Source organism: Triturus cristatus, chromosome 2_1 (assembly GCF_964204655.1).
Source record: "Triturus cristatus chromosome 2_1, aTriCri1.1, whole genome shotgun sequence".
NCBI classification, from domain to species: Eukaryota; Metazoa; Chordata; class Amphibia; order Caudata; family Salamandridae; genus Triturus; species Triturus cristatus.
In genome coordinates, this window is record NC_140581.1 from 871548820 (window position 1) to 871569973 (window position 21154).

Consider the following 21154-nt stretch of genomic DNA (forward strand, 5'->3'; position numbering starts at 1 on the left):
GAGAGGTTGATTATTATTTTGCCAACTGTAATTTTTACATATTTGTAATTCTATATCTGTATGCATGAGGATAGTGTCAAGCCAATGGTAAAGCCTATAGGCTTTATCCGGTCACTGGAAAAAGTTATGTAAGATTTCTTACGTGTGATCTGTTTGTAATGAAAAGTTGTGACAAAGCAAGTATGCCTGGCTTATTTATTGGGAAAACAATGCGCTAAAGGCAATGGGCTTTTAAGGGTGGATTGTTACTACACACTCTGCTAAAGCTTGTTACATAGTCTCTCACAGATTACCTTTGCAGGCAAGGGCATTATTGTTGGTGGCACACCCGAACAAATCATAGGGAAAGAAGACTTGCAATATGGTAATCCTCATTAGACTCTCAAGATGTATTTTGTATGGTTTTGACAATTGTAATTTTAAGGTTATCTTGTGGAAAAGCTTATGCCATGCCCAGCACAGAAGGTCTGAATTGGTTTCGGTGACAAACCTATAGTAAAGTTTATAGGCTTGGCTGTTTACTATGAAAGTTACAAGAAAGGCACTAGACCTGATAAATTTATTGTGAAAAACATCTGTTAAAGTTAATAGGCATTTAAGGGTATATTGCTATCACACTGTATTACAGATAGGCATTTTGTCACATGGAATCTCACAATTTATCACAGTAGGCAACGGTGTTGTTGCTGGTTAGCCCTTATGACAAACTAAGATTAAGTGATTTTGACTGTGCGAATCCTTGTTAGACCCTCCTAGTATTTTGCTTTTCTAATTGTAATGTTGTGCACTTTTCTAATTTTATGACTTGGTACCTGATGTTTGCCGTATGGGAAAGCCAAGGCTCAATACTTCAGGTCTGAGTTGGTTATGGTGAGCAGCCAATAATAACTGTCATAGGCCTGATTGATTCACTATGGAAAGGTATGTGAAATGTCAAAAGTTTGATATGTTTACTATGAAAAATTACAAGACAGGGAGAAGGCCTGATTTGTAAAATATATAACACATTTTAAAGTCAAAAGGCCTTAAAGGGTGGATTGGTTTTGCATCACTTTCAAGCCTGCAGTCAGGTATTTTCACAGATTGTACAATTCCCTTGTAGAGGTGGTTTTCATGTTGGTTACCACATTTGACAAACCCAAGAAGGGCAGAAGATTTACACTGTAAAAATTCTTGCTAAAATCATTTCGGTAGGCATGACCAGTTTAGCTGTCTGCCAGGATCTTGCAATGAAAAAATAATTAAATAATTCACACATCCATATATCTAAATATCTAGCCATATTGAAACCTTTGGGTCAGCCCTCTTCTGCCATTGCTCTCTCTAAGTGTCATTTATACTCTGCTTCCTCCATGACAGAGTACTGCATGGGGAAATAATTAAGTCCACTTCAGTAATTGGTCTCCTGATCTGTGAATGACAGAATTTTCTGATAACATTCCCCTAAAGGTGAGTGAGCTTCATTGTGAGGTCTGGTTGAACAGGCCCTTAGTTTTCAATCCCCTCATTTTATAATTTCCTTTTCATCTCCTCTTTTTGTTTCAATTGTTCTTAAGAGTTTCCAACAACTCTCCAGGCTGGGCTAATGGGTTGCTTGCTTGCAGCTCATTTCATCTGCAATCTCCACAAGAAGCACTGATTTTGACTTTATCCTCACCGAGACTCACACTAGGCTATCTCTTGGTTCCTCTTGACAAAGGGACCCCTGTGGAAGCCTGACGCACCCCCACACTCCCCTGCACTAGAGGCAAAAGCCCCCTGCAAATGGCAGGTGAAACAACACTCCGGTCCAAAGAATTGCTGGCCATTGGGTACTCTGAGGGATCGCCCAAATCCAGATGGTCTAGTGCATTGTGGAAAATGTAGGCCTGCCTTCCACAACATTAAAGGAAGCTATGGCATTCCTCGGGACCACCGGACATCGAAGTAACTTCCTGCTCCGCTTAATGCAGCACCCAGTGGGAACTCCATCTGACCTTCGACTGACGTCAACAACCACCCATGTGCTTTGTTTTTGCATCTTATTCCCTCACATCACCTTTCAGAGGAAAAAGAGGCTCCCATTCAGCACCAAGTACTACCAGGACGACTGTCCACCTGTGCTCCACGGGCCTGGTGAAATTTAACCTACTGTTGTGACTTGGTCCGGGGACCAGCATCACCTTTACCCTGCAAGGGTACCACACAACTAGAACTGTCACTAGTGGTTTTTCCAATTGACCACAATGATAAAGTTTCACTGAATTATTCTGCACTGACTTTATATTGCTTCACAATTATATAACTCCTGTTATAGGTATGCTATTCCATTCATTTTGGTGTCTAAATTAAGATAAAATACACTCTATTTTTTTTTATTGGAGTTGGATTTCTAATGAGCCATGTCAATTACTTATCGCACACGTTGGTACTCTGAAATGCTTAACACATGTTCTTCTAGTAAAGCCTGACTGCTCTTTGTAACTCTACTAGGACTGAGCTAAGGATTTAGTGGTGTGAATCCAAAGACCATCTTTGGGGTTTGTGACAGTATTGGATGGTGAAGCCTAACGAGCATCACCACATAATACTCCACCTTCCTACAGGAGGTTTGTAAAGAATTGAGTTGTGCCAAGGGTGAAATGATTTGCTAGTTGATCAAAGTTCTACTGTGATTCAATGCCCAAATATCTCTAATCATTGAGGTGCCAATTGAGCCCCATGCACTGAATCCCTGCAGTTCCATTACATGTTTTACCAGTGTGCTGTGCCATAGAGTAGACTCCCCTGTTAATTTACCCTGAAATTTGATGTGCCTCAAGGCGGCCCTCCAGCAAATATAGGGGTTCTCATAATTGTTGATAGTGGTTGGGGGAAGGGGGCGCCAAATGACAGGTATATAAGTTTAGTGGTTCAAGAAGATCTAGGTCAAGCTGTACTGTTATGTTGCATCTATTTTAAAAGAGCCAATCATTAAGTGGAATTAATTGGTATGAACAATAGTAATAATAAATTATAATAATAATAGTATCACTTGTAAAGTGCCTGGTTACACTAACTCGTGTGTCCCTGTGCTGAGGCTAAACTCTTTGGAAAAGGGGACAGAATAAAGGACCTATAGCTGGAATAGCCAGGTTTTAAGAACATTTCGGAAGAGAGACTCCGATGGTTCAGCAATTCCAGTTTTTGCCTGCCAAATAACTGAAAGAACACGCGCCCATTCTTACTTTTTGTACTTTAGGAATCTTGACCAGATAGGTCCCAGTCGATCTAAGATGGCGTGTAGGGTTATAAGGGGCGAGTAGGTCATGCAGATAACTCGGACGTTAGCCCTGCAAGCTACGGTGACTAATGCATAAGGCTTTAAAAAGGATTCTTTTCTTAACTGCCAGCCAATGCAGGTCATCAAGAGCCTTCCCAGTGGAAGCTCTCCTGGGAAGCTTCAGAACTAAGCGAGCCACCGGATTCTGGATACATTGCTGCCTGTGAAGGCATTTATCTGTTGCTCCTAGATAGAGAACGTTTCCGTAGTCCAATTGAGATGTTACCAAGGCATGGACCAGGGTTTTCCTAGCTGGGGTGGGAAGAACATCCAGAGTTTTCCGTAACAATCTAAGGATTCCAAAGCACTTCCCTGCCACCTTTCTGGTATGTGCCTCAAAAGAGAGAGAGTGGAGTCCAACCAGACTCCTAGATTTTTAACCTGGTTTCTTGGGGTGGGAGTAGTGCCTAGCACCTGTGGCCACCATGCCGATGATCAAATGGAGGGGCATTTCCCCACCACTAAAATCTCTGTTTTATTACCATTTAATTTAAGGCAGTTATTTGTCATCCAGGAAGCCAAGTCCTGCAGGCAAGACAAAAACTTAATGGCTGCTACGTCAGAGGCGTGTGACAGCGAGGCAACCAGTTGCTTGTCATCCGCATATGACACAATAGTGACTCCCTGCCATTCCACAATCTCTGCCAAGAGTGCGATGTAAAGATTAAAAAGAGTAGGGCTCAAAACGCAGCCTTGAGGGACCACTTGGGACAGAGCTATGCTTTTGGAGATATGTGGGCGTTGTGCAACCTGGAAGCTCCGATCTTGCAGAAAGGAAGCCATCCATTTTAGGGCGGCTTCATCTAGCCCTTCTAATCTGAGATGTTGTAAAAGCAGTTTGTGGGACACCATATCAAAGGCAGCGTTAAGGTCCAATAGGACCAGGGCAACAGTCTGACCTTCATCCACACGTCTGCGTATTGTCTCCGTAGCAAGGAGCAGTGCTGACTCAGTAGAGTACGTGACTAGTAATTGTGACTGCAGAGTTTGAAATAACTGTGACGGGAGGAGATGCAGCTAGTTCTGAATATTTGATAAGATTCGTGGTAGTGAGACAGTTCTAAATAGTGCCTGTCTCCCCATTATGGTAAGCGGCAAAGCCAACCACTCCTCTATTTCCTGCTTAGATCTCTAGAGTAGAGGGGCAATGTTCAATTCCCTACTTTGATTGATATATTTTTGTTGTCATCATGGAAATGCCTGATTCCTTCTACAGCCTGTCCGACCCTGTTCATCTATGGCCACTAGCCATTTCAAAGGTCTTTTCAAAGTCTAATGTGAGTAGTGCCACTGCGCCTAGTAAGTATTTGCTCTCCATGACATCCTGCATAAGCCTGGGCAAAGCACTACGCTACGCTCGCGTAGTTTGCGAAGTTCGCGCTACTTCGCACTACGCGAACTGCACGTAGCATAGTGCGAACACGCGTAGCGTAGTGTTGCGTAGTGCTGCGGTCATTTTTGCTTGCTCGCGGTCCTCAACGTCAAGTTGGCGACCGCGAGCAAGCAAAATGACATCCCGGCGAGACTTTTTCCTTGTTCGCGATCAGCAACTTCAAGTTGGCGATCGCGAGCATGGAAAATAAACCTCCCGGCGAGATTCCCAACGCGAGGAGGTCAGGTTTCTCATTGCGAGTGGTCGCGTATGCTCGCGACCGCTCGCGATGAGAAACTACCAGTTCGCGTTGAGAAAGCTGAAGCTCGAGTAAAAATCTACTCGAGCAGCAGAAAACTACAGCTCGCACTGTGCAAGATGTCATTTTCAATGGTTGCACAGTGCCGGTTGCTTGTCCGCACTGTGCAATCATTGAAAACGACATCTGGCACAGTGCGAACAAGGTACTACGCAGTTCGCGAAGTGCTACGCGTAGCTCGCGTAGTGCGAACTTTACTTTGCGTAGCTTCGCGAACGCCCAGGCCTAAGATTCCTGCAGTCACCTCAGATAATCTTGGCTCCCTCTCCCTGGCTGAAAGCCATTCTGGTTGCTAGGTACCAGCGTGCATATTACTTCACCAAGCCTTGTTGGCAGTACTTTAGCTAGAAGTTTAACCTCAACATTAGTCTGTGATATTGGTCAATATGAGGCGCATTTACTTGGGGGGGTCTGTCTGGTTTCAGGATAACTGATATAGTGGCACACCTTAAATAGTATGGAAGCGTGCCTGTATCCAGCGCCTCATCAAATAATGCTAGCATGTGTGATGTTTGCATTAAGGCATATTTTTAAGGAATTCCACTGGAAATCCATTTGAAGCAGGGGTTTTATCGGAGGGAATAGCTGGAATTGCTTGTTGGATCTCTCTTTCATTGATGGAAATGTCTATTTCTGTTCTACTGGCATCAGAAAAGGTATTAATAATGAGAACATTAACAATTGGGCACTCTTGCTTAATCTGTAGTGGGGCTTGTCTAGAGTAGATTTTCCTATGAAACCTTACAATCGTATCAGCAATTCCAATGGCGTCTGTGACCAACCACCCATCTAAATTTAATATCAATGGGACAAAGTGAGTACCTGTCTCTCTGTTAGCCAACAAAGTCGAGAGCTTGCCAGCCTAGTACCCACACTCAAATATTCTGAGCTGCATGATCAGCCAGAGAAGTTTCTGTCTGTGTGTTGCCCAGGTGGGACTCTAAGATTCTAATTCATTCCTCCAGGTCCTAAGTCACCGGCACCCTGTCCTTCTCTTTGCCATTGCGATAAGACATTGTCCACCGCCTGACCACTGTTTTAAAGACTCCGCAAAGGGCTGCCTTCATAGAGACCAAGCCCTGTTAATGACAAAGTATTCCTGTATGTCGTCACATAAGAGATCAGTAAGTTGCTCATCTTGTAACCAACAGGCATTCAACACCCACACTCCCTTTGCCCCCCTATCTGTTCTCATGATGCTTATCTCAATTGGAACTTGATCATAGGTATCATAGGTATCTGTGGCACCGTTTGTAATTTCGAGATGGTGGTGGATCCTACTTTTGGGACAAAAATATAGTTAATGCATGAAAAGGAGTGATAGACACTAGACTAATCTGTGCACTGTCTTGTTAATCCATGCTAGGTAACCCATATATCAATCAAACTTCATTGAGGAAAGCCATTTGGATAGAATCAATGAGAGTGCTGAGCTCTGCACATCTAATGCCAGAATCATCACCATGTTAAAGTGTCCTCCAATAGCTGTCTTTCTGAGGGTTGAGTCCGGCATCAAATTAGATATCAATTTAAGAGTACTTTCATTCAGTCCAAGATGCACGTTACCACTTAGAAGTGTTCATAGATGCCCCTCAGGCCCCCCTAACCATCACAAATCTGCCCAATGGGTCAGACTGAAGCATATAAAAAGTGATGGTTAGAATGCTTGAATTAATCTCCGCCACTAGAAGTTACTCGGGCTGCATCCCAATCCATCATGATTTTGCACACCATGCCACCTCAGTTTGGACCCAGCCATATGCAACCAAAAGGAGCATAACTGCTCCTCTTAATCCTTTATTATTCAATCTATTCACATTCCAAGATATGATAGGTTGGTAACTCAGTGGCTATATCACACTTGTCCAAGCAGAGTGATCATGTGTTAGAGGAGCATTGCCCAATGGCCTTAGTAGGTACAATTTCTCCAGCTTCAGGGCCCAGAGTCATGGATTGTAAAAATGATGTTCTATTCCTACTACTAGAACTCCATTTAAGTATATAGTTAACAAACTAACCCCCATAAACAATTAATCTCCCATTTCATCCCAGCTACCTCCACCATGCACTTCCTCTTGAAAAGCATCCTTCACCCACAATAAATAGATAACTGCCACTCTGCTAGAACTCAAGGAGTGAGTGAAATGTGAGGTATATTAGCACTTACCCACCACCCATGTGAATTGTTGCCCTTGTTGCATCCCAGGGCAGGATTACTCATGTGCTTAGTCTAGTCCCTTAAGTAATAATAGAATATCAAAGGGAGGTGAGCAGGTCATTTGTTCAGGCCATACAGTTGCAGACAACTGTACCAAGACACCTATTCTTCCCACCGGATTGTCTCTGCCTCTGGCGAGAACAGGAGAGACTGTTGTTTCTCAATGCTCTCTGGTTGATTTTTATGTTCAACATCACCTCTATGCTCTTGGTCCATGGAGTTGCTCCGATTGTCTTGTTGCGTTATCAAGTAGCACATTATTTTTGAATTCCCCGTCACCACCAGGATCTTTTCCTTTGTGGCAAAAGGTGACGCACTTGCCTAGTCACAAGTGGTGTGATTTTGGTTTCCTCCCCTCTCGTCTCTTCCACCCAGTCCCACGCAGTTTCAGAAGTGGTGAAGAAGAAGGCTTGTGTCCATTGAAGATGACTTGAAGCCTGGTGGGGAACATCAATACATAATCCAATTGCATGGCTCTGAGTTTTTGCTTGACTGCTTTAAAAGGGCGGTGTTGTTGATGTTTGCTGCACATGTCTGTAAGCAGCATTATTTTTCTGCATTTTCTGCAGTTGAATAGAACAGAGCTGGTGGTACAGCCCCTTTTCAATATTGTGTCTGTGTCATTATGATTGACAAGTCACACTATTATGGGCTTCGGGGGAGACCCAGGAGATGACTGAGTCATCAGCACTCTGTGGGCTCTCTTGTTAATAAAACGCTCTGAGAGTTCAGTTGACAGGACCCAGGACTTTTGCCAGGAAGTAAAGAATTATTCCAATGGCGGGCCTTCTGCCCTCTCTGGGATGTCCACTATCCTGATTTTATTTGTTTATGCCCATTCCTCAGCATCTTCATCCCTCTCTTCTAGGCGCTATGCAGTTTCTGGGAAGCATGAGATGAGCATTTTTGTGGTTTGGGCCTTGTCTTTTACGGTTGAGGTACATGCTTCCACTTCTGTAACTCATTCAATTGTGTTACACGGGTCCTGCTTCAGCAGGGACATGTCCGTATGGATTGCCTCCATACTCCCCCCTAGGGTGGACCACAAATCTCTGATGACCTGGTGGATTGTGTCTGTGAATGAGTTTAACTGATCTTCTGGCATTAGCCATCACTCCATTGTGGGAGGAATTTGTGAATCTCTTACATTTTGGGTTGCATCATGGACTTCTTTTGTCCTTCACCACAGTTGTCTCTCTTTTATGTGTGTGTGCCATTTCACAGGTGCACCATGGAGTTTATTTATTTTTCCCCATTTGCTCCCAGTCTTTTGTCCTGCTGATCCCCAAAGCCTGGTGGCACACAGGTATTTCAAGCCCTTTACCTTTCACTGGTGTTGTGTGCCTGTTTATAAGGTACCTGATGTCAGACTGAAGACTGAGTGGTCACACGTAGATCAGTTACATGCCTCTTCAAAGAGCTGACTTAAAAAAGACACCTGTAGGTTGTGAGCTGCTTCACCTACCAGTGGTAACACCTTTGCTGCTTGAGCGCTGCACTGTAATCATTTGCCTCATCTAATAGGTATGTCCCGGGAGACAATCTCTCCTCTGCTTCTTCTCCTTCTTTGTTTTTCCTCTTGTTTTCTTTCTTGAGATCACCCTGGTAGGCATCGTGGTGCAGCAGGTCCTCCTGCAGGGCCCCCATGACCAAATGGGCATGCGATGTCTGCCACCAGCTCACAGGGTGGAAGGTCTGCACTCCTTTCACTCTCAGCCCTAGGCTGCTGCTTGTAGCAGTCTGGTGCCACCACTTCTTCCACAGCGATGTTATATACCTCATGGCAGCTCAGCCCCAGAAGCACCTTCCCCCCAACAGTGCCACACATCCAGTGGGCCCTCAATGCATACTGCCAAGCCACGGGCCAGAGGAAAATCTGAATTCTGTCAGTCTGGGCCACAGTGGCCCAGTGCTGTAACCTCCCATCACAAAGCAACTCTCTGCAGCACTGCACTTCTAGTATCACCGCTGGAGAGCCAGCAGTGATAAACCTGGTCTCTGCTACCTTTTAATTCACTCACTCCATGTCTCTGCAGCTGAGCTACGGGTTCCGGTCTTTCAAAACAGGGCTGCAGCTGAGGCACAAGAATATCCTTAGGTTCAACCACCATCTTGGGTGGTACTGAGCTGCACCTAGGAGTCTGGCCTATTTTCTTCTTTTAGGGGGTGCTTCTCTGTACATTGCTCATGCACTTTTAACCAGCCCACTCCTACTGCTGACTGAGACCGTGCCATGCAGGAACTGCAATGGAGCTGTTTTTGAGGATGTTGGGGGATGAGTGGAACATGTTTGGAGGTCGACGATTACATGTCTACCATTTTGTCTGGCATTCCACGTCCCCCTTTCATCTCTTCTGGGGTCTTGGGTGACACCAAATGGTCACTGCTTTGGGGATACTTGCCCTTGTTCTTCCTTGTGATTTTTATCCTTGAGCCCTCTTCTAAATGTTTCCATGGCAGCCAGCTACTTTCCAGCCACTGGCATTTGCTTAGCTTTCTGATGGGTTTTTGCCCTGCATTCTAGGTGTGTGTCCTTTCTATATCTGAGACTCACTGTTGTTTTCCCTGCTGGCATGATTCAATGTGGCTTATTGTATTTGAAGTTCTTGATTCCCCCTTGCCTGCATTGCCAGTATGGATATTTGGCTGTCTTGGGGCCCTGCCTGTTTGGAATGTTTAGTCTAGATGTTTCTATTAGATGGGGTAACCTGGTGTTTCCGCCCAAATGGTCTTGCCTGTGGATTCATGCCTGCAGGGAGATTGCAATGTATGACTTTTTGAAACAGGAATTTGTCCTTCCTTGCCTTGTTCACCTCTCTGTTTTTTGGCCTCTGTCTCGCATTGGCCTTTGGGGTATCCATGCTGTTGCACAGTTCTGGTGGATTCGCTGGGTGGTCGGGGCAGAGCGATTTCTCTATCGCTCTTCTTGTGTCTGTTGGCCATGTTTTCTACCTGTATATGGCTAGCTAGTCACCTGGGGTCTAACTTACCTCCTTGGTTGAAGTATTGACTCCAGTTTCTGCTCTTCAATGGAGGTTGATTTACCACCGTCGTAGTTTGTGGGACCTAGCATTTATGGTGCTCTTCTCAATCCAATGGGCTCATCCAAATTTCTGTTCATGCTACTGTTCTCTCATTGCTTTCCCTTCTTTCCATTCCTGGACTGCAGCTTTTTAGTTAGAGGTGTTTCCAAAGAGGCTTTTCCTTCTCATGGGTTGTCAATCTTTCCCTTACAGGCTTCTGTTTGATACTGGTGTTGAATGTCCTTTGCATTGTGATCCATTGATTGTTCTTTGTTTTTGAGGGTCGGTTTCATTCTGGTGTTGCTGTTTCTTCTCTGAGGGCAATTTGTGCCTTTTGTGAGCCTTCTTCGGACTTCTCAGATCTTGCACCTTTGACTTTATTCCTTTTGCAAACAGTGGTATTGTGATCAGCCACATTGTGGAATCTGCCCCTGGTTCTTTGGGGTTTTCAGGCCGCTTGCCTTTGAGTCCCTTTCTTCCATTACATTGCTCTTTTTGTTGCTGTTAAATCTCCCTAGGCAGCCAAGTGCATTGAACACTTTGCTTTATCAAGAGACATAGATCATGTTTTTCCCTGATCAAATGATATTCCACTCTGGACCTTCCTTCCACCTCGAGGTTTCCTCTGTGTTGAATTTCAGATTGGCTGTTATTATGCCTGTCCTCTGTTTGCTCCCTCATCTCCTGTAGGATTTAGTTGTCATGCCTGAAAGCACACAAGGTTATTTCTTTGGATCTTGTTTGCATGACTTTTCTTCTCAAAGCTGACACTCTCTTTGTCGCTTTTGGTACCTTGGGTGAGGGGACTAAGCCTTCTGTGAGAGACCAGAGTTGCTGGGATAAGATGGCTGTTTCGTGAGATTACATTTCTTTTGAAGTTCCTCTTCCAGTTCTGTTGATAATCATTCTACTTATTATGGCTGCTGCTTGGGATGAAATGTGTGGAGTGGTATTGTCAGAAGTTTGTTGGATTGATATTGGGGGCATCCCTGACACCTTGGCAAACCATTGTTGGTTGATTGTTGGACATCGTTTATCTGCTGATTTTGTGAAAAGGGTTTTGTCATAAACTCACACAGTGATTTAGTGTCTCTCGCTTTCTTGTTTTTCATGCTACGGGTGTGCAGTGTTTTACTCTTTGATACATCCTAACATGTTAGGACTGGGACAAGGAAGGTGAACGAGGTAGTAATCACCTAATTACTAACCATCATTTTAATTACTCTTCCAGCCTTTCTCGTTCCTGTCCTCTATTCATTACCCTCCTTTATTTAACACTATGAGATTTGCAAAACCGAATGGGCACTAATTGCCTGGCGAACATCACTTGAGTAAAACCCCATGGCCAAGATTTACAAAGCCCTTGTGTTGCCCTTGCATCAAGCAAAGCAGTGCAAGCCAACACAGGGGCCTATGTGAGATTTACTAAGTCATGCAAAGCCACTTTGCGTGGCTTACTAAATCCAGAGTAGCGCAAGGTAGCGCAAATCCCGGCCTTGTGTTACTTTGCATCGGGAAGGTGTTCCATGGGTGCAGCATGAGCATTTCCATGCATCCACTCATGGATTTTGACCAAATCCCAGATTTACTAATGGAAGTAAACCTGGGTCTGCATCAGAGGGTACGCCTTCCCAACAGAGTCGTAACAAGGAGAAATATCTTCATTTCTACTCATTATGTCCTCTTTCTATGTTTACTGCTTTGTGCAGCACACATAAAAAGAAATGCCTCCAAAGCTTTTTTTTGCAGGAAGGTGTATCTTCCTGCACAAAAACAATCCTGCCTGTAGTAACACAGTCACCCTTGCACCATGGTGGACGGCAGCACTCAGTGCACCAGTGCAGGCACCCTTGCACCATGGTGGAAGGCAGCACTCAGTGCACCAGTGCAGGCACCCTTGCACTATGGTGGACGGCAGCACTCAGTGCACCAGTGCAGGCACCCTTGCACCATGGTGGAAGGCAGCACTCAGTGCACCAGCGCAGGCACCCTTGCACCATGGTGGAAGGCAGCACTCAGTGCACCAGTGCAGGCACCCTTGCACCATGGTGGAAGGCAGCACTCAGTGCACCAGTGCAGGCACCCTTGCACCATGGTGGAAGGCAGCACTCAGTGCACCAGCGCAGGCACCCTTGCACCATGGTGGACGGCAGCACTCAGTGCACCAGCGCAGGCACCCTTGCACCATGGTGGAAGGCAGCACTCAGTGCACCAGCGCAGGCACCCTTGCACCATGGTGGAAGGCAGCACTCAGTGCACCAGCGCAGGCACCCTTGCACCATGGTGGACGGCAGCACTCAGTGCACCAGCGCAGGCACCCTTGCACCATGGTGGACGGCAGCACTCAGTGCCTCAGCGCAGGCACCCTTGCACCATGGTGGAAGGCAGCACTCAGTGCACCAGTGCAGGCACCCTTGCACCATGGTGGAAGGCAGCACTCAGTGCAGGCACCCTTGCACCATGGTGGAAGGCAGCACTCAGTGCACCAGTGCAGGCACCCTTGCACCATGGTGGACGGCAGCACTCAGTGCACCAGTGCAGGCACCCTTGTACCATGGTGGACGGCAGCACTCAGTGCACCAGTGCAGGCACTCTTGCACCATGCTGGACGGCAGCACTCAGTGCACCAGTGCAGGCACCCTTGCACCATGGTGGAAGGCAGCACTCAGTGCACCAGCGCAGGCACCCTTGCACCATGGTGGACGGCAGCACTCAGTGCACCAGTGCAGGCACCCTTGCACCATGGTGGAAGGCAGCACTCAGTGCACCAGTGCAGGCACCCTTGCACCATGGTGGAAGGCAGCACTCAGTGCACCAGCGCAGGCACCCTTGCACCATGGTGGAAGGCAGCACTCAGTGCACCAGCGTAGGCACCCTTGCACCATGGTGGAAGGCAGCACTCAGTGCACCAGTGCAGGCACCCTTGCACCATGGTGGAAGGCAGCACTCAGTGCACCAGTGCAGGCACCCTTGCACCATGGTGGAAGGCAGCACTCAGTGCACCAGCGCAGGCACCCTTGCACCATGGTGGAAGGCAGCACTCAGTGCACCAGCGCAGGCACCCTTGCACCATGGTGGAAGGCAGCACTCAGTGCACCAGCGCAGGCACCCTTGCACCATGGTGGACGGCAGCACTCAGTGCACCAGTGCAGGCACCCTTGCACCATGGTGGACGGCAGCACTCAGTGCACCAGTGCAGGCACCCTTGCACCATGGTGGAAGGCAGCACTCAGTGCACCAGTGCAGGCACCCTTGCACCATGGTGGACGGCAGCACTCAGTGCACCAGTGCAGGCACCCTTGCACCATGGTGGAAGGCAGCACTCAGTGCACCAGTGCAGGCACCCTTGCACCATGGTGGAAGGCAGCACTCAGTGCACCAGTGCAGGCACCCTTGCACCATGGTGGAAGGCAGCACTCAGTGCACCAGTGCAGGCACCCTTGCACCATGGTGGAAGGCAGCACTCAGTGCACCAGCGCAGGCACCCTTGCACCATGGTGGACGGCAGCACTCAGTGCACCAGCGCAGGCACCCTTGCACCATGGTGGAAGGCAGCACTCAGTGCACCAGCGCAGGCACCCTTGCACCATGGTGGAAGGCAGCACTCAGTGCACCAGCGCAGGCACCCTTGCACCATGGTGGACGGCAGCACTCAGTGCACCAGCGCAGGCACCCTTGCACCATGGTGGACGGCAGCACTCAGTGCCTCAGCGCAGGCACCCTTGCACCATGGTGGAAGGCAGCACTCAGTGCACCAGTGCAGGCACCCTTGCACCATGGTGGAAGGCAGCACTCAGTGCAGGCACCCTTGCACCATGGTGGAAGGCAGCACTCAGTGCACCAGTGCAGGCACCCTTGCACCATGGTGGACGGCAGCACTCAGTGCACCAGTGCAGGCACCCTTGTACCATGGTGGACGGCAGCACTCAGTGCACCAGTGCAGGCACTCTTGCACCATGCTGGACGGCAGCACTCAGTGCACCAGTGCAGGCACCCTTGCACCATGGTGGAAGGCAGCACTCAGTGCACCAGCGCAGGCACCCTTGCACCATGGTGGACGGCAGCACTCAGTGCACCAGTGCAGGCACCCTTGCACCATGGTGGAAGGCAGCACTCAGTGCACCAGTGCAGGCACCCTTGCACCATGGTGGAAGGCAGCACTCAGTGCACCAGCGCAGGCACCCTTGCACCATGGTGGAAGGCAGCACTCAGTGCACCAGCGTAGGCACCCTTGCACCATGGTGGAAGGCAGCACTCAGTGCACCAGTGCAGGCACCCTTGCACCATGGTGGAAGGCAGCACTCAGTGCACCAGTGCAGGCACCCTTGCACCATGGTGGAAGGCAGCACTCAGTGCACCAGCGCAGGCACCCTTGCACCATGGTGGAAGGCAGCACTCAGTGCACCAGCGCAGGCACCCTTGCACCATGGTGGAAGGCAGCACTCAGTGCACCAGCGCAGGCACCCTTGCACCATGGTGGACGGCAGCACTCAGTGCACCAGTGCAGGCACCCTTGCACCATGGTGGACGGCAGCACTCAGTGCACCAGTGCAGGCACCCTTGCACCATGGTGGAAGGCAGCACTCAGTGCACCAGTGCAGGCACCCTTGCACCATGGTGGACGGCAGCACTCAGTGCACCAGTGCAGGCACCCTTGCACCATGGTGGAAGGCAGCACTCAGTGCACCAGTGCAGGCACCCTTGCACCATGGTGGAAGGCAGCACTCAGTGCACCAGCGCAGGCACCCTTGCACCATGGTAGAAGGCAGCACTCAGTGCACCAGTGCAGGCACCCTTGCATAATGGTGGAAGGCAGCACTCAGTGCACCAGTGCAGGCACCCTTGCACCATGGTGGAAGGCAGCACTCAGTGCACCAGCGCAGGCACCCTTGCACCATGGTGGAAGGCAGCACTCAGTGCACCAGTGCAGGCACCCTTGCACCATGGTGGAAGGCAGCACTCAGTGCACCAGCGTAGGGAGAGCGCAGAAATGTGCTATATCTTAGTAGATATGATGCATTACTTCTTTTGAATTGCTCCGCAGGTTGTCGAGATTGCATGTTCATAGGGTAACTCATTTTCTGTTTGGGAATTGGAGCCTAAGAGTGTATACAATGTATACTTAAATTGGCATCAGTGAGCGCCAAAAATGCCCATAAGTACCTTAAGCCGGATAAAGGCTCACATAACACCAATAACATCACGTTTCCAATGTTAGCTTTCGTCAACCTAAACTGGAATCCATAAGGGACTGCTGGCTTTTACCCATTTCTCTTTTCTCCCTCCTAGGATATTTGTTTTTCATTCAACCGCAGTATTTCATCGAGTCACAGGGGCCTTTCCACTTTCGTTTCACTGCTGTTTGACTAGTAAGTCTCACAGGAGGAAGGTAAAATGAGGTAAAAATGTCCGTTCCGCTGCACACCACATTCCCATGCGAAGCACACAAAAATAAAACCCATTTTCTTTATCCTTTGCTGCCATCGGCGTCTCTAGGCGCAGATTTCAGTAGTTCTTGACTGCCTGGAAATTGCTAATTGCTAATGCAATCAAGGCATAACAATACCCCTGGTGACCAATGCGTTTTTACTGACGCTTGAGTACTTAGGCGTTTAAGTAAAATACAGGAAAATAATGTCCTCGCAGAAACTGCTGTGACTGCGTTTAAATATCAAGTTAGAAAGAAGAGAAAGAGAAAATTCCTACCTCCATTCCCAACAGCTTCAACGCTTTTGGCTGTCGAAAAAGCACAGAACATGTACATTACTGACACACATAAAAACGATATGCACACTTCCCAAGAAAATTCCCAATTTTATGTCTGAATAATGATAGAAGCAAGATTATTTTCTAAGAGCTGCACAGCATCATGCTGCACAACTTTGCTCTGCGTCTGTAGGCGTTTATTACTGGAGCTCCCAGTTTAATGGCACTTATTTATTGACATTTCTGTCTGTATTTATCCATATTTATTTTGCATTTTGAGAATAGATGAAGTCGTAAAATGGTAAATTTCCACACTTATTTACCTGATAAACATGCACTCATACTTTGATGCATTTGTATTTTAGCAGATTAAGCAGCCACATTTAACAAAACACTACACCCACAGGGAAATATTAGCAGTATTCTAGAAATATATGTTAACATATGCCTGTATTTAAGGAAATCACAACCTGTTTTTAACTCCCCAGGCTGTCTATCTGCTCAGCTGTTGGCCTGGAATTTATAAAAGACAGCATGGAGAGTCACTCACAAGAAACACAATGTTCTATATTTTTTCAGATTTAACCATAAATACAGAGAGGAAACACATTGTTTTCTGCTTGTATTTAGAATTAAAAATCAGTTAAAACGAAGAACTGTAATGTAAATAAACTGACACACTGCTTTGTCTCACACGAGCACCCGCACAAATAATTGGTAAATAACCCCCTTAAAATACAAAATAACTGTGTTCAAAGCAATGAAAATAGAAATGCTGCAAAGATGTAACAAGAAGAATGCATGCTTGGAAAATATTTAAACATTCCCATGGACCAACATTTCAGCATAGCAGCCACATTTCAATTTCTATAAATCAGCACTGGTAGGTACAAGGGGAAGAAGTGTTAGTCAGGCTTCACATATATCACTTGTATTGGTATAGACCCCTGATATTCTTTAAAGGCGAAATGTGTGAGCATGAACGTAGGACAAGCAAACTAACAAGAAAGTTGCAGACAGCGTTGTGGTTTGAGACCTCCTTCCCTCACAACCTTCTCTGTTCCATCCCTCCTAATGTCCTCTTTCTTGCCAGAGGAAGGTATCAAGTATGTGAAGTGGGGTGAGGGAGTCTATAGGCACAGCAAATTGTAGGACAGGAGAGCAATGGATGTCAATGCTGATTCAGTGAAGCCTGTTGAAGCACCAATCAACATGCTGCTATGACTTATGCAGATCTACTGCCCCCTCATTGAGTCCTCTTCATCCCAGTACTAACAAATTAGGCCGCCCTGCCGCCACAACAGCCCATCACACATAGAATTTTTTTTCAAAACCAACACAGAAGTCCTACTTCTGTGTTTACCACTATTGCATAAAATCCCCACCTGCTTGTTTTCTGCCCTTCACGACTGCCTATCAGAAAGACCAGAATGACGACACTCCAGAAGGTTATTTTTTATTCTTGCGGCGGAGCATAGGTCAATGGTACAACAGGTATGCGCTTTTACCTATCGCATTTCTAGTCTGTGTACCATTATTGATGAGCAAAGTGGTTTCTTCCCGTTTCTCCCTTGTGCAGCTCCCCACCTGTGTGCTGAGATGGGGTGGGGAGATTCTGCCTGCACTTGAAGGAGCCGTTCGGGTACCATTGTTGAGTTATCCCAGGCTCGCGCCAGTGTGCTTCCTGCGCAAGGAGGACAGGGGAAGGCAAACACACTTTTTCATGGCTTGTTGTGGTAACTAGGGCTGGCAACAGGTCATTTGGAATGTGGGCTCGCAGTGTCATAGAATTGTGGTAGAAGGATTTTAATGGAGTGTTTGTGTTTGAAATGAAATCGGTGGCTTCAATGAAGAGGATTGCTGTGCTGTCCTTCCTATGCTAAGATACCTAATAAATCGACTACCTCCATTACTGGCTACCGACACCTCTTTGAGCGTTTAATTTTAACACTGATGATGGGATTAAAAAGGAGAAGAGGAAAAGACAGCTCAACATCTGGACATACCTATTTCGGCATAGTTCTTCCTGTGTGTTTTGGGGATGTGTGCTACCACGCTGGACTTTTGGACATTTGTATCAACAATTTGAAGGTACTGCTTACTGTTTCGGCGAGATTGTGCATTGTGCCTGATTTCGGCTGACAATGTGCATGTGAAGGCCTCTGGCATCTGCAAGAGAGGGATATTACATAGTGCTTGTGTGCGGCTGATGGTTTACATGTGAAGGCCTATGACATCTGCACAAGGCAGAAAGTAAGATATACAGAAGTGCTTGTTGTTGTGATTACACCATCGTGGATTCAGAACTGACTGACCTACGGTTGGCAGTCCAGACCGCATGATTACAATGGGACCGCACACTGTGCGGTCTCATACTTCCATTTCTCTATGGGAGCTTGTGCTTGTGCTATCTTGATCGTACTTGCTCTTTCTGTTTTTGTGGCCCTTGGCTCTGTGGTTAAAGGTAAAGCAGTATCAAAGATACTCTGAGTAGATGGATCCATTAGGCCATTTCTCAGGCTAACTCTGAGAAAGGTGTGCCTCTTCCAGGTTCTATTTAGGGACGTTCAACTTGCGGGATTTTTACTTCTTGGGCCACGGTAGCACGGGTTCCCTTGATGGAAATATGTAGGGATGTTACATGGTACTCTACTCATGCATTCATAACACATTATCCATTAGCTTTCCTCAGCAATGATGTAAATAAAAAAAAATTACAGTCAATGGAGGTGCAAATGTTTTTTCTTCTGAATTCGTCACTTGTTAACACTGGGATGTGGGGGACTCCATGAGCGGGTCATGAAACTTTTACTTACCGGTATTTTTAATTACTCCGATTAGGAGTCCTCCAAACCCAGTTGCTTCTCTCCCTTCCTATGTTGGCACTTTCATTGTGTTGCTAACTTGTTATAGCGACAGGAAGTGGGAGAGGGGGTGAGGGAATTTTATGCAATAATGGTAAACACTGAGGTGAGACTTCTGTGTATTGATGTTTAAAAAAATTGTTTTAAATGTGATGAGCTGTTGTGAAGATTGGAACGCCCCATTTGGTAATGCTGGACTGAGTAGGACTCCTAATAGGAGTAATGAAGATAACTGGTAAGTAAAAGGTTCATTTGTACCTGTCCACTTGCAGAAAGTAAAGCAAAATTATCTAGAGGGGAAACACATTCTACAGTCCCTGAGCCATCTGTGCCACCATTCTGCCCAAGAGGTGCTTAAAATCTATAGAACTGAAAAGGCACAGATGTTTGTGGCACCTGTAATGTGCCACAAGGGTCAGACTGGTCTATAGTGAATTCTGGCAGTGCCTGAAGTGGTGGTTTGACAGGTCAGTGTGTGGGCCAGTTTTTTTAGCTCATTGTGGGACTTTTTTATTGTATATTGTATAGTGGGCCTGTTTTTAATGTTGATTTCCCCGATATTAAAATTAATATTGCCTGCAGCAAATGTCGTTCACTTACTTTTAGCTTATCTGATTTGCGAATGGGAGCTACTTTTATTTTGCCTGCCTACCTTTTTTCTGCCACAGCCATACCTTGTGTACTACCTGGCATCTAGACACATGCATTCATACACCATGATGACAGGCATATAGGCAGTTCTTAATTTGAGCAAGTGGTTGCCGGTGGGGGCCAAGGCACATATTTTTGGAGACCGGCACTTATTTTTCGACTTCAGACATTTACTGAGTGCAAGAAATGTAAGAGTACACAAAGAGGAAAGGCGGAAGAGAAAGATGAAAACATTGTCGCAAAGGGAGAAGACAAGAAAAGTGAGATTACGGGGCAGGAAGTAGCTGGCAGTGGATTAAAGAGCCACAAGGAGGATTCAAGACTGCGCAGCCGTGGTATTCAGTGCAAGGACATTTAATTGTTCTGGCCGTAGGCTTCTGAGTAGATCTTTTGGCACCGGCACTTATTCATTTACAAATTATGCAATGCATGTAGGAGATCTGGTATATATGATCCCAGTTCTGAGTAATGTACAGCAAAGTTGCATACTATGTATGTATCCCACAGACATCTCCACTTATCTCTGACATAATATTGATCCATAAAATATAGAAACATGTAGCTATAGGGAATTAAATATTGATAACCCAAATATCAACTCCATATATCTAACTATAAAAAAACACAAATATCGAGAACACAAATGCCGTTGCAATAAATTTCGATTTTTACATGTATCGAAAACAAAAATGTCGGAAACAAAAATATTGTTACCTTTAAATAAACTTATAATATGTCAAAAATATTAATTTGCACAATATCAACTACACTATTATTGCCAAAACTAATTAAATAATCAAATAAAAAGATAAAATAACACTTACACATAAAACAATTAATTCAAATACACCAAAAACTTGTTATAGACATATTTAAATTAAATAAAAATATTATTTCATCAACACAATATTTACCATTCACCCAAAAAAGTAAATATCTAAAATATATATAATAAAAGTCCTCTAAAAATTAGTATTAACAACAAACATTGAAACACCAACATAAATATATCTATATATTAGGCGGTTACCATAGAAGGACTTAACTGAGAAACAAAATTTAAACTATACTAAAACAACCAATACAAAAACAATTAAATCGGCAATATAAAAGGCGTAATGTAAACAACGAAATACTTCAAACATGACATATGCTGCAAGGTGAGGAAACTCTGCTGGATTCTCTCAACAAACCATTAAAGAAGAAATATATAAATCTTAACAACTACATAGCCAAGTAAGTAATACTTATATTTAAACTAAAATGCAACTTTTATGAAACTTAAAAATGTAAAATAGCAAATATATAGTAACACACACGCCAACTTTTACCTTGGTATATAGACTCCCTAAAGAAAAAATCTACAACTTGAAAACTGATAAAGTGCCAAAAAATCACAAACCAGCCAAAAGATATAAGAAGGTATACATAAATAAATAACAAATTCTAAACTCATCCGAATAGCAAACAAAACGAAACCTAACGATCTCAACTTCTACAACCTATCAACAAAGTATAATTTAAAATGCAATGTCTTTTTTTTTTATTCAACAGAAAAGAAACCACCTGCTCCACATTAGAACACCCCCAATGGAAAAGCTGCAAAATGGTGTGCAACATCTCAACAGAACATACATGTAAGTATACAAAATAGAAGTAACTGCATGTTTTTAACGTTAATAACAAATGTGCACAAGTTA

At 45.6% G+C, this 21154-nt stretch overlaps 1 protein-coding gene across 1 annotated transcript in view; it reads right to left on the reverse strand.

The window, feature by feature from the left end:
- TRPM3 (transient receptor potential cation channel subfamily M member 3) overlaps window positions 1-21154 on the reverse strand; it is a 1363437-nt gene that overhangs the window by 220407 nt on the left and 1121876 nt on the right. The window contains exon 14 of the mRNA XM_085633017.1: window positions 15940-15969. Within this exon, the coding sequence (XP_085489143.1) occupies window positions 15940-15969 (30 nt within the window). The remainder of the gene's footprint in view (window positions 1-15939; window positions 15970-21154) is intronic.